General features: G+C 43.6%; 1 protein-coding gene across 1 annotated transcript; it reads right to left on the bottom strand.

Moving 5' to 3' along the window:
- Nucleotides 1–585: 585 nt before the first annotated feature.
- Nucleotides 586–1,308, bottom strand: SOX14 (SRY-box transcription factor 14). Its single transcript, XM_026701110.1, has one exon. It carries the CDS (start codon nt 1,306–1,308, stop codon nt 586–588), a length of 723 nt encoding a protein of 240 aa, XP_026556895.1.
- Between the last annotated feature and the right edge of the window lie 13,657 nt (nt 1,309–14,965).

The raw sequence follows: 14,965 nt of genomic DNA, 5'->3' as shown, positions 1-14,965 counted from the left end.
TAAAATATAGATATATAGAATATATATATATAACACAGCTAAGTCTTGATTTTAATGTGCAAACGAAAAAAAGGTAGGGTATCATTAGGTTAGAACAGTTCTGGGGTTTTAAAAATTAAAGTCCAAATAACATTCAATCATACAAACTCATTAACATTAATAAATAAATAAAAAATCAAAAGGTTTGTTGTTGACCTTTAGCCAAAAGGGCAGTTAAAAGTTTGACACATTTACAAGTTGTACAAGTTTTGGGCCAATCTGAGCCCCAAGTGCAGAAAGCAAGGAAAGAAAGTTTTCGGTAAGACTGTGAGATTTTTTGGATTTTGGATTCTAAGGTCTTGGTGTCCCCCCACCAGCCCACCCGAAGAGTCTCATAGTCTTTGCCCAGGTGGAAGAGATTTCCCCAGGGCATCTTTCCATGCCCAAGTGGCTTTCGGTTAGGCGGATTGTTTGTTTCTGGAGTACGGTATGGTACATGCACAACGATCGGTTTCCGATTTCTTCCTTTGGCCAGTCTCGCTGGCCCCATACAGATTCCAGTCGCCTGCAATGTGTGGGACTGCCAGTGAGAGTTTGGTTTGGGTGTTACATGGCTGTAGCGTGCGCTGAAGAATAGGGGTCTATTCCAGTCTTGGTCATGCCCGGGAATAATATGTAGGCAACAGGAGGCTGCAAACTGGACGCAGACCAAGCCGTACAGTTACAAGGCACCACGTAGCCTGGGTTGGTTGGCGACGGGTGAGTGTGGGTGTGCTGGCTCGGGCAACTCAAGGTGCCAAAAGCCCCATTCTGGTATCCCAAGGTTGAGGCGTAGGGCAGAGTGCTGGTAGCTAAGGTGTGGGGCACCTCGGTCATCTTCTGGATGGCGCTGGAGCTGAACTGGCTGGGGTCAAGTAAAGAGTAAGGTGCGGAGGTGGGGGGCAGGAAGGCCCTCGCCTTCTCCGGGGAGCTGAGCAGAGAGTCTGTGGCTGCCACGGGGAGCCCTGCCGCCTTGAGGGGGTCGGTATCCCCGAGGTAAGGCAAAGGGAAGACATACCTGTCCTTCTTGAGCAAGTTCTTAGGCTTGCGGCGGGGCCGGTACTTGTAGTCGGGATGCTCCTTCATATGCTGGGCGCGCAGCCTCTTGGCTTCGTCTATGTAAGGGCGTTTCTCGGCCTCGGACAACAGCTTCCACTCGGCCCCGAGGCGCTTACTAATCTCCGAATTGTGCATTTTAGGGTTCTCCTGGGCCATCTTCCGACGCTGTCCCCGGGACCAAACCATGAAGGCGTTCATGGGGCGCTTGATGTGATCGGAAGGCTTGGACATGGTGCTGCGCGGACCGTCTGGCGCCTCCAGGAGCAGCCGCCGCTCGCTGGTACGCCCGTACGCTCGCCGGCTCCGCTTCCCCGCCTGCCTTCCAGCCAAGGCCGCCGCCGCCGCCGCCTCCCTCTCAGCTGATCATACCAGGTCTCCCAGCAATCCAGTCCCCTCCGAGGTGCCCCGAGGGACGGCGAGCCCAAGACGGAGGCGGGCAAGCCAGGGAGTCTCCGGGCCTCGCCCGGGATGGCGCGCTCTCCCGAGGCTCTCGCTGGGGATTTCCCTCCCTCACCCCCGTCGAAGTTGCAGGCGCTCGGGTGCCGCGACGGCGGGGCGCGAAAGGCGGCCCCGAGGAGGCAAGCGGAGGAGGCAAAGTGGAAGCCGAAAGCCAGCGCTTGGAAGGCGAGCCTGCTTCGGACGGCGCGCAAGCTGACGAGGGCTGCGAGCGGGGCGTTCACTCTCCCCAGCCGGCGGGCCCAATCAGCGGCCGTTAAGCGGCAGCTCGAGGGAAAGGCTACCTTCGGAAAGGCGAGGAGCGAAAAAAGAGGCGGGGGAGGGAGGGAGGGAGTCGGGGGGCGAAGGGAGAAGAAATCACTAAAGACTCGGGATTAAAGGAGCCGCTTTTGTTCGACGGCGCACTAATAGCGGCAGCCAATAAAACGCCTCACGCCCCCTCGTTTGGGGGCGGAGTAGGAGGGGGGGAAACGCCGGGGCTGCGAGTGGGGGGCGGAGGGAGACGAAAGGGCTGGATTCTAATCCTCTCCTTTCTTGCGGAGGGAGGGGGCGGGGGGGAAGAGAGAGAGAGAGAGTGTGTGTCACTTTATCAATGGGGACAGCGCACGAGTCAAGGGCAAAGGCGCACCGCGTTTCCTTGGCGCTCGTCTTCCCTCTCCCCGGATCCAGCCGGGCTGGAAGAGGGGCGCGGGGGGAGGGCGGGGAAGCGGGGAGACCGACAACAGGAAGCACGCGGGGCATCGAAAGTGAGAGCAAACCAAGAGGAGCGAGCAGCGCCCCTAGTTCTTCTTCTCTCTCTCCCTCCCTCCCCCCTTAACCCCCCCCCTCTCTCTCTCTTCTCGGAGCCACCTAAGTTCGGGCCGGACGGAACCAGGCGAACGTTAATAGACCGGGCAGGGCTGGGAAGCAAAGGCGGCGACACTTCCTTCGGAGAGCTCTGACAAACGGGGAGAGAAATGGGTCGGTATTCCCCTCCCCCTCCCGCTTCTTCCGAAGAATTTGCTACAACGGAGGGCAAAGGAGGGAACCCACTGAAGAAATCCAGTCCCCGCTCAAAGGGACGCCGCGAAACTGATGAAGACGCTTTTTTGTGGCGGGTTTCTCTCAGTTGCCCCCATTTCAAGAGCTAACCTTTCTTTCTTTCTTTCTCTCTCTCTCTCTCTCTCTCCCCGTTCTGGGGTTTTATTGTTATTTTCAAGCTATTAAAGATCGGCTTCTAAGAAAACGAAATACCCATAGGAGCCCTTTCTCCCTTCCACGCCTGTTTTCTTTGAATAATTGCTGCCTAACGCAAAATGCCCTTGGGCTTGGGGGAAAATATTTATTAAATGGAAACCATTTCCCTGAAATCCCCGAAGAGGCCGGATTCTTTTAAGGGCGTATTGGCTTTGTGCACCTGCTTAGTTTTAAACCGGTCCAAAGGCGGCCTTTTCTCTTATTTTTGCCCTTAAAGAGATTTTTTTCCCCAATAATTCATAACAACACAGACTCCAGTTGGCGGTCTCGGGTTTTTGTTTTTAATAGATGGTTTTCTAGCTCTACCCCCCCAAAAAAAAAAAACCCAAAAAAGATGGGTTAAAAAAGCTGCGACCTGCTACCCTGTTTCGCAAGGCGACGTGCATTTCCCACTTAAAAGAGAAGAGGGATTGGGTAGGTATTTGGTAAATTGAGCCATCTCCGCGTTCTTTCTTTCGATTAAGTTTCGAAGCATACACAACACAGACTCTTTATAGTCAGTGTCCATACACGCTCCTACATACAGTTATAGGGAAACCTTATGAGCAGGGTAGCAGGTAAGAAAAGGGGTGGCTTTGCTTTCCTTTCGATCATCAGCAAAGAAGGAACCAAATTTGCTATCCCCACCCCACCCCTAATCTCTCCTGCCGCCGACCTTCTCCAGATCTCGGACCCCTGGATTTGGCAGGACCTGGGCGCCCTCGACGGGAAGCGGAGCTTTTTCTTCTGAGCACTCCAGCTTCTTTCGGGAACCGCACTGTCCGCCAGGGCCGCCGGCTTTCTCCCATCTCCTTTGAAGTTCTAGTCTTAAGTAGACAACCCAAATTCCCGTTTAGGGGCCCGGCAAATATGAGCTGCGAGTCGTTCTCCGCGCTTGGCAGCCGAGAAGGTAAATAGATTGATTGGAAAGAGTTGCAAAACACGAGTCATTTTTCAGCCAGATGCATTTTCCGTCTCTGCCCGGGGGCGCTCAGTGCTTGCTCCCCAAGGTATATTTAGAGGTTACATACGTACGCCAGACAAATGCCTGGTTCATGCATATGAAAAGAAGTCGTGCTTTGCAAAGTGTACCGGTATGTGCGGAAGCGGTGTGTGCGTCTCCAACATAATCACTTCGATTCTTTTTCATCTCGGCTACACGTTACCCACCCAAGTGGGTGGAGTGGAGGGTAGTATTCCGGCCTCAAACCATGACATCCCCAATTTTGAGTTGACTCCAAGGACAGCTGTCGATTGTGTACATGGATGTCCCTGGAATGGAGTTCTATTGATAGGACAACTTAACAATGTTAAAAATGGCTTTCTGTTCGCTTATATGTCTGTTTTGAGTGGGTGTTAGTAACCACGGTTTTTTTTTTTTTAATGCAAGTGGAACCTGACTTGAAATTCTTGCCTCCAGACCAGAAAAGCTTCGTCTTGTCTCCCTGTAGCGATACACGCCCATACATACATTTTCCAAACACACCGTAAAGCTCCCGCCCCGCGCCTAAAAGAGAAGCACAAAAGGTCTGTATAAGGCGCGTTTCTTCTTCTCCTCTGCGCTTCCTTCTTCAGAGGCGCCAATAGCTACAAGCGCGCAAAAAAGCACCTGTACTTATGAACAGTGTGGTAGCAAAACCTCGCCTAGCAGCCCCATTCAGAGTCTTTTCTCCAAAAAGGAAGCGATCTCTCAGCGGAAGAAAAATCCGAGCATGCGATCAAAAGCGTCCGATTTTAAATGGATCTAACTTTCAATTTAAATGCGCGTACGCGTACATTCATCTGCCGCGCGCGTGCTCTCTTGGCCGACTCAAACTCCTGGTTTGAGAGATTATCAGTTAGAGATCTCCGAAATTCATTTTTAGAGTTTTCACTACAGCTGACATTGTAAAACCCTGAATAAAAGCGGAATACACGGTGTTATAGTAGCCTAAAATGGGATTTTGTGTGTGTGTGTGTGTGTGTAAAGAATCACAGCCCCACTATTTCCCGGAAGGGTTTTGGAATGGGATTCCAGTTCGCAGCAGCTCTAGAAGCGGGGGGATGAGAGCGCGCAGAGAAGCGCTCACCTGTTTCAAGCATCACAGAGTGAGAAGCACCCAACAAGAGATGCACACATCTCTTGTTTGTCTTGCCTTTAACCACTGGACAAACATTTTCAGTGGGGCATCGGGGAGAAAAAAGCAATTTGTCCCTCTGGCATGAAACTTTGGTTTGTCTTCCTTTCGAAAACTTCTCTGCGTCCATTCCACCAAGGAATAAAGTACTGCTACTGATCCTGAAACCGAGCGACTTTCTCCTCTACCATTTAAGAATCCCGATAGGTGGAGTCATTCAAGAGCAGCCCTACTCTTGCTCACAGCAGCCTTCCAGGCATCCATCCAGCTGACACTGGCGAACTCCCAGTGTCAAACAAAATATTGCTGTCTCGGCAAATCCCTCACTCTGCCTTCATTTCTTCATCGGTAGAAGAAGCGATAAATTCTGAGATGCATTCTGGAAGAAAACCAAAACAACCAACCTTTTGCAAAAAGAAATGAAAACGGCCTTACCCCGATTCATGACAAGAGTAAAAGGTTGGGTGACTGGCCAGAGGGGCTATGCTGGGATAATCAGACTTCTTAGCGGGGCCCCGCTCCCTCCCCTTCTCTCCTTCGGGATCTCCCAAGGTGTATTGCTCCTTCTTCTTCCAAATCTTCAAGTTCCTTCGGGATCTCTCCACCCGCTGAGGCTCAGAGGCACAGGCTGTTCCCGTTTTTTCGGGGGGTGGGGGGGAGCAGGTCGGGACTCTTAAGAGATCAGGTTGGGCACTGTGGAAATCGGATATAATTTGGGGAATGGGAGGCTCCGTCGGGATCGGGCACCCTCATCATTGGAGAAGATATAGTTCCTTCTTTCCCAGAACTCACAGTCTTTCTATTTACCAAAATATCTTCTCATAAAAAATGCTAAGCATCGCTATCGGCCGGACGGAGCTTCCAGTTGGGACCGCAAATGCAGCTGGTGCCATTTTGCCCCCCGGACAAGAAAAGTCCGGCCTCTGCTTAAGTGCCACCTCGATAGCGGACCATCAGGGCGACCAATCGCTTGGGAAAGAAAGCCACGCTTTGTTAAATATTTCGCCGGCTACGGAAGAGAAGCTTTCAGATAGCTCCATCACTGTTTGGACTATCGAAGGAGCGAGGTGATAACTTCTGAGGAGACGGAGGAATTAAAGGTCCAAGTCCTAAGAACACATGCTCGCCACATACATACCTTCCCTCACCCCGCCCGTTCTCTCCCTCTCTTTCACACCAACGCTCTTCAGAGGTGACATAAAATACTTCTGGCTTTGGGACATCTATACCTGCTGCCAGTTGTGAGAGGATGGAGGTTGGGTTGTGTGTGTGTGTGTTAAAATCTTTCAAATTATGGTCCCAAGTTATTGCAAGATTCCTTAAAATGGGCTCCTGAATAAAATTCTAATGAGGAAATCCCAAAATAAGTGCCAGAAAGAGGGAGAGAACCTAAACATATCAGGGATCTTAAGAGGTAAGGCTAAATAAATGCTACACCTGATGATTCACCTTCGGGGGTCTTCATTTGAAAACAGTCAACAAGTTGGTTAAAAGTCACCAGTCAAATGGTCAAATGTTAGTCCGAATTCTTAAAATTTGATTCCAAGCTCACCACTACCACCACCCTGATAAAGGACAGGAACAACCCAAGAGACTTGCCAGCAAAATGAACTACTATGAAAAGGAGCAACCAATTTCCTCTCTGTCCTCAGGTATCTCCGTATGCTGGGACAGATTGGTTTTTCTCCCAGCCTGATTTAATTACTTGAAGTTGCCTTTTCAGAACAGGGACTCGAGTGCCTGAAAGTTATTGGTACTGAGAGATGAACAACTTTGTTGTAATGCTGGGACTGAATGGCATTCAGCAGAAACCTAAACATGCATTAAAGGCCACAGGCAAGGATGTTCATGCATTTGCAAGTGAGCTGGGTTGTTTCAAGCTCTCCTTTCAAAATGCTGCATCAGTAGCTTTGTAAACCTAATATATGAGATAGACTCATTACATGCAAAGCAAGATAGTTCAAGCCGTGATTTGTCATAATTGAGGTGATTATGGCTTACAGCTCATGAAAAACCCAAATCCACAATCTCAGAAAATTAGAATATTACATGCAATCAATAAAACAAGGATTGTACATAGAACAATATCAGATCTCTGAAAAGTATAAGCATGCATATGTACTCAGTACTTGGTTTGGGCCCCTTTTGCAGCAATTACTGCCTCAATGCAGCGTGGCATGGAAGCTATCAGCCTGTGGCACTGCTGAGGTGTTATGGAAGACTTCAATAGAGGCCTTCAGCTCTTCTCCATTGTTCGGTCTCATGTCTCTCATCTTTCTCTTGGCAATGCCCCATAGATTCTCTATGGGATTCAGGTCAGGCAAGTTTGCTGGCCAATCAAGCGCAGTAATCCCATGGTCATTGAACCAGGTTTTGGTGCTTTTGGCAGTGTGGGCAGGTGCCAAGTCCTGCTGGAAAATGAAGTCAGCATCCCCATAAAGCTCATCTGTGGAAGGAAGCATGAAGTGCTCCAAAATCTCCTGGTAGATGGCTGCATTGACCCTGGACTTAATGAAGCACAGTGGACCAACACCAGCAGATGACATGGCTCCCCAAATCAACACAGACTGTGGAAACTTCACACTGGACTTCAAGCATCTTGCAGTGTGTGCCTCTCCATTCTTCCTCCAGACTCTGGGTCCTTGGTTTCCAAATGAGATGCAAAAGTTGCTCTCATCAGAAAAGAGGACTTTGGACCACTGAGCAACAGACCAGGTCTGTTTTTCTTTAGCCCATGTAAGACGCTTCTGACATTGTTTGTTGTTCAGCAGTGGCTTGACAAGAGGAATACAACATTTGAAGCCCATGTCCAGGATCCATCTGTGTGTGGTGGCTCTTGATGCACTGACTCCAGCCTCAGTGAAAGTCCCCAACACTTTTGAATGGCCTTTTCCTGCCAATTCTCTCCAGGCTGCGGTTATCCCTGCTGCTTGTGCACCTTTTTCTTCCACACTTTTCCCTTCCACATAACTTTCTATTAATGTGCTTTGATACAGCACTTTTGGAACATCCAGCTTCTTTTGCAATTACCTTTTGAGGCTTTTCCTCCTTATGGAGGGTGTCAATGGTGGTTTTCTGCACAACTGTCAGGTCAGACGATTGTGATTCCTACTGAGAGACCATTTAAAGGCCCATGAACCCTTTGCAGGTGTTATGGCTTAATTAGCTGATGAGAGTGGGACACTTTGAGCCTAGAATATTGAACCTTTTCACAATATTCTAATTTTCTGAGATTGTGAATTTGGGGTTTTCTTGAGCTGTAATCCATAATCACCTCAATTATGACAAATCACAGCTTGAACTATCTTGCTTTGCATTTAATGAGTTTATCTCATATATTAGGTTCACCTTTTACTTTGCATTACTGAAATAAATGAACTTTTGCATGATATTCTAATTTTTTGAGTTTTACCTGTATATATGATATATGATAACATAAAATTTTTATGAGATTTTATATATATATATATATGCATGACAATTCCTCTTCACTCAATGTGGTCCGGGCAGGCCAAAAGGTGGGATACTCATGTTCTAAGGGAAAATGCCATGTAGGTTTATGCACAGTATCTCTGTCTCTCTGTCTCTACCCCTCATTTCCCAAATAAACTTATAAGCAAATCCATAAAGAAGTCTGGAATTCAGTTCTTCCACTAATTGGATTTGTTTTTAACTGGTATGCCACTCAGAGTAATCATGAGTAAGGCAGATTATAAATGTGATTGACTGAAAAATAAATAAATAAGTCAGCTTTTGTAACATTCTTTCTAGGCAGTCTGTTTTTATAGCTTTTTATTTATTCCCTTTCAGGATCAGTACATGTAAATGAACCCTTGTCTTTGGAAGGCCACAGATAAAATTTCAAAATTAAATCTTCTGAAACTAACTAGGTCTTCGGTTTGATCTACTTACTTGATATTCACAGATGGAGTATTCACAGACATTTATTCAACTAACAGATACAAATAGGATTGGACTGGAGATAGTACCAACAATTAACTCAATAAAATTTTTCTTACAAAGGAGACCTAGAACTGTATAATATGATCTCAAATAATTCATAATTCCAAAGCAAGGTATTTCAACATCTGCATAAACTTTGAACTAAAGCAGCCTTCCTGCAAAAGTCTAAGTAAGAGGTTGTGCAATGTGCATCCATCCTTGCTCTAGTTGGCCTCTCTATGGCTTTCACTACCATTAACTATGGAATCCTTTTGGAGTAGCCTAGAGAACTGGGCTGGGACGGATGATTTTGTGCTTGTTTGCATGACATTTTAATAATATGTCAATATGGTGGATTTTTAACCAATAATTTAAAAGCCGTGACTATAATTTTCCAGAGACTTGGTCCCATTAAACTGAGTTAAGTTTAATTTCAGGATTGTGAATATATTCAGGATTCTACTAGGAAAAAAACATTTAATTTATTTAGAAATAACTTATGTCCTGTTAATATTATATTTGTTAGTAGTTTTTTGCTGTCGTTAATCATGAAATCTTGACATCACAAATAATTTTTACATGATAGTTTGCAGCCATAAAAATATAGTTAGCACCATTTCCTATGAAAAATTCAAATAACTTCACTCAAGATATAATTCTGCTTCTAGCACATTGTATTTTTCCAGTAGTGTTCTAGTTACAATGTTTTGATTTTTGGAAAGTATGATTCTCTTAAATAACATCATTGCAGGAATACATGGGAATCTATTCCAATTACTGTATTTCCTTCTTCTGAACTTTAAATTTGTTTTAAAAGATGTGTATGATGATTTATCATGTTTTAAAATAAGAGATATTGAGAAAAACTTATGCAAGAAGTAGACTGCACTTCAAACTTAGCAAGCTTATTGAGATGATTCACAGCCTAGTTAACTGAGATCTTAAATATGTTCATGTAAATGTAAATTATTTGAAACAAAGGGATAATTTAAAGTTTAGAGTTAGGACAGAATCCGGACAGGTAACCTTTGTGAAACAAAATGAAATGAAATTATTTAATTACTGATCAGCTTTGTTCTCCTTTAGAAGAATACTTTGATTGCATAAAGTAAACTTCAATATATCAGCTATTAGATCCACAAGAAAACCAGCCAACTACTAACCATTAACTATAAGTAAAAAAATATACAAATAAAAGTAGGTTTAGTTGGAGAATAATTAAAATCACAAGTACTTATAAGCAGGAAATATTGTATGGTCTAACTGCCTGTGAGTTATCCAACTGATTTGGGGTTCAGTTCTCATGATGACCAGCCAATACCAGTAAGGAAGTGTAAACATGATTCCAGCAGCATCTTTTATGTTTCCTAAAAGTGGCACTGAGAGTCCTTCTGTTACTGAAGGTAATGTGTAGCAGTCATGATTAATAATCACAATAACCTTATACTTCATGTTTATGTCTAGAGGGACACAATTCAGCAGAAATAGCAGCCATTCAAAGAAAAAGTTAAAGCCAGTTTTATAAGCTTTCAAATGAAATGCCTTTTCTAAATAATGTGTTGTTGTTCTTGTTGTTTCCAACTCATTTAAGCCAATTAAGAAGGAAGCTCATTAACTACGCTAAGAAGAAAGGTGAAAAACTGTGGTATAGCCAAGAAAATGGCCCCTGATCGAATTCATATTTTTGGAGACTTCAATTTAAGATGACTATCTAGAGAAAATCATAATAGATGAGTTATTGGGCAAAGGCAACCTTTTCCATGTAGCTGCAAACATATCCAAAGTCAATACAATTTCAAAACACATCCTATAATACTTATACTAATAGTAGCTGCGAAATGTTTGCAGAACAATCTGAGACATCTTCCTTATAAGCCATTGTTGCTTCAAATATCTTCAAACTACTGAATGAGCGCAAAGGGATGTTATTACAATTGAACCAGTCCTACACTATACAGTACATGTTTTGGGGAGGAAAGCAATAACATTTGGAGGCTATTTTTCTTTGTCTTCCCTATTTCTGTAAAACCAGCCAATCACATTCATCAGAAAACTTTATGTTCTATAATTAAGATAAGTTTGCAGTTAGGATAGCATGGCAACTGCTGTTAGTTGATTTATTAAAAATCACATTTCTGTGGTTGTGCTCATACGATCATTGTAATCTTGTTGAGTAAATGATGGTCAATACTTTAAAGTAACAACTCTGATAGGCATCCAGGGAGTCTTTGATTGTGGATAGAATATCAATTGTGAACTATTATTGATAATATTCCTTATCCAACTATTTTTGCTGCAATTGTTTTAGCTTAAAATGTTTAGGAAGAAATTCAATTACATTGTTAGTTTTCATGCCTAACCATATTATGGGCTATCTTACAATTTGGGAAAATGGGTTTTTAATAGTTCATGCTTTGAGATTATCAGAAAAGATACTTCTCTAAGTACCTCTTTTATAGGAAACATAACATCTTACAAGGGTGTGTGTGTATGTATGTATGCATGTGTGTGTATGTATGTATGTATGTATGTAAGTAACCACAAACCCAAACTCTGGCTCAGATACGTAGATGACACCTTCATAATCTGGCCACATGGGAAAGAAAAACTGAACAACTTCCTCACACACCTCAACAGCCTACACCCCAAAATACAATTCACCATGGAAACAGAAGCCAACAACCAACTTCCCTTCCTAGATGTCTTGGTATACAAAAGATCCAATGGCTCCCTAGGACACACCATCTACCAGAAGAAAACACATACTAACCGCTATCTACATGCACTCTCACACCACCACCCAGCACAGATCAATTCCGTAGTCGAGACACTCATCTCCAGAACAAAATGCTTAGCCGATGAACAACACCAAAAAACCGAACTACACACTCTCACCAACGTACTTGCAGCCAATGGATTCCAAAGAAAGAAGATTACCCACCTAATCCAAAAAGAAACCCCAACCAAAATCCAAGACAGAGAACAAGAAAATGGCAAAGCCCTCCTCCCATATATAAAAGGCACTACAGACAAAATTAGCAAGATCCTCCAAAACACAACATCAAAACAGCATTCTGCACAAACAGAAAAATATCCACCATCCTAAGAAACCCCAAAGACAAAATCGAATTAGAAAACCAAGGAGTATATGAAATCCCCTGCACTGCCTGCCCTACCACATACATTGGACAAACTAACAGAAGAATAAGTGCACGCATTGAAGAACATAAGAACTCAATCAAAAAGAAGAAACGACCTCTTCCCTGGTCCAACACCTCAAAGCCACAGGACATGAAATTGATTTTAAAAATACCAGAACTATCGCCAAAACCGAACACTTCAACAGCAGAATAATCAGAGAAGCCATAGAGATAGAAAAACGCCCACACAGCATGAACAAACGAGATGACACCTCCCGCTCTTCCAGCCATTTGGAAACCCGCCTCATGAACAGACGAGTACCTAACATGAAGAAGGACACCAGACCCACACCCATGAGAGCTACACAAGATGCCACCACCACACTTCCATGTAGAAAACAGACTCCCACCCACTCAGAAGATGAGACACGACCATGGACCAGAAGCTGCACGGCAGCTGCATCACTACCCCCAAACCCCTCCGAGCCATACATGAAGCAAACCGACACCCACTGCAGAAGGACCCGAACTCGAAGCCAAACAGCAAGATCACAACTCACCAGCTCAAATCCCCCAGCAACTAAGACTAACCTGAGCACAACCAAGCCCCCCACCTGAACAGAACACGCTCCAACCAATCAGAACACGGCTAACCCCCAACCAATCAGAACACAGCCAAACCCCTACCAATGAGAACACACCCCCACCCAATCAGAACACAGCCAAGCCCCCACCCAATCAAGTCCCACCCCCACTGGCAGTTAAAAGGAGGAAGCAGCTGCAATCTCACATTACTCTGAGAAGCACAGAGCCAGAGACAGAAGCCTGAAGATGATGAATGAGACTTCATCGAAACGTTGCCTAGATACTTTGAATCTTACGCGGGAGAAAACCCGAACAATCAAAGATCCATATTTATATATATATATATATATATATATATATATATATATATATATATATATATACACACACACATACATACATACATACACACACACACACACACACACACACACATACAGAATACAGAAGCCTGAGGATAGCAGATGAGATTCTGCTGAAACGTTGCTACAACTTTAAAAGCACTATAATGACGTGGGAAAATACCTGAACAAAGCTGAATACCATACATGTAAGTACCCGTGAAAAATTAAGAAAATATGTATGTATGTATGTATGTATGTATGTATGTATGGCATTCAGCTTTGTTCGGGTATTTTCCCACATCATTATAGTTGTGCTTTTAAAGTTGTAGCAATGTTTCAGCAGAATCTTATCTGCCATCATCAGGTTTCTGTATAGTGTTCATCTGTGGGTCAGACTTTCACAGCAGTTTCAGTTTTAAATTTGGGGCTAGCCTTCTGCTGTGCCAGAATGGTTTTTTCTTCATCCTGATTGGTTGGGATACCTCCAGCTCAAACACACCCCAACCAGGCACCCAGATGAAACCTAGCTTCCTAATAAATGATAGCCGTCCATTTACTTGGAGCCAAGCCGCACTAAAAGCCTCCAATACAAGAAACACAATGTTGCCAGCCAATCAGGACAAAAAAAGCCACAAAACAGACAGAAGATATTAGAAACACCAATCAAGCAGAACACACCAACTCCAAGACCAGTAAGCACAGACCAAGACTCCCAACCAATCAGGATGAAGAAAAAACCATTCTGGCACAGCAGTAGGCTAGCCCCAAATTTAAAACTGAAATGGCTGTGAAAGTCTGACTCACAGACGAACACAATACAGAAGCCTGATGATGGCAGATGAGATTCTGCCGAAATGTTGCTACAACTTTAAAAGCACAACTATAATGACGTGGAAAAATACCAGAACAAAGCTGAATACCATACATGTAAGTACCCGCAAAAACTTAAGAAAACACATATACATACATACGTGCATGCGTGCTTGTGTGTGTGTGTGTGTGTATGTGTGTGTATGGCTTTATGGCATCATACACACACACACACACATATAATGGCCCCATTTATGAAATTACCCTTTTTGCAAAAAGAAAAGAAATTGTCTAGTTTAAAATTTCAAACACTGTCAACTGTTATTTTTCCTTTTAATTTTCCCTCTGTTTTAAGTGACCCTTTGCTAGTCACCCAGTCTATGTTAGGTTTTCTGTTAACTGTTTGCTTTTATAATTTTGTTTATATAATTATTGTATGTTCCATTTCTGTATCAACTCATTTTGGTCAGCCTGGTACGTAGAGGAATAAAAGATGGACAGAAGGATTTTTTTCTTTTTTAAAAAAGCAAATAGAAATCCCGTGATACCTTTCTCCATTTGCTTAAGGCTGTTGCATATTATTATCCCTCTTCCATTCTGCCCTCCTTGCTTGGCTATAAAACCCAAACTTGGGGATTAGGGGTTTCTCATTTAAGAGCTTATTCCATAATCCTACTGCTCAGAAAATATCTTTGCTATTTCTAGCTTTTCTATTAATATTCCATGATACTTAGAACATAACATTTTATTTAATATATTGGAAGCATTATGATATAGACAGTAGAAATGGATAAAAATATGTTGATGTGTCACTAGCCATGCTGCTGAATTCTTCAGAACTAAACAGAAATACATGTGTCACATATTACCAGTACAGAACATCTACAAGAAATTGCTGACCACTGCATAGATGACAAGTGATAGCCTACCTATTTGGATATTTTTGAATTTCTATTATCTCTGTAATAATCCATGGGGGAAATCTGTCACACAGCTACAAGATGTTGGTATTACTTGGTTTATTTTATGACTTAATCTCTGTTACTTGGGTTCAGTCAAGGCTATCTGTGTTTTTTTTTAAAAAAAAATACTTTAAGGTTCTTTTTTATGTTATTTCAGAATAACAAATTAATATATACCGTTCCAGACAAATGGTTGTCTAATCTCCTCTTAAAAGCTTCCATTGTTGTAGCACCCACAACTTCTGGTGTGTTGGAGAATAAGTTGACCCCCTCTTCTTTAGGCAACTCCTTAGTTATTGAAATAATGCTATCATGTC

This window comes from Pseudonaja textilis, chromosome 4, assembly GCF_049901715.1.
Source record: "Pseudonaja textilis isolate UNSWEBS1 chromosome 4, rPseTex1.2, whole genome shotgun sequence".
NCBI lineage: Eukaryota > Metazoa > Chordata > Lepidosauria > Squamata > Elapidae > Pseudonaja > Pseudonaja textilis.
This window is presented reverse-complemented; position numbering and strand designations above follow the sequence as displayed.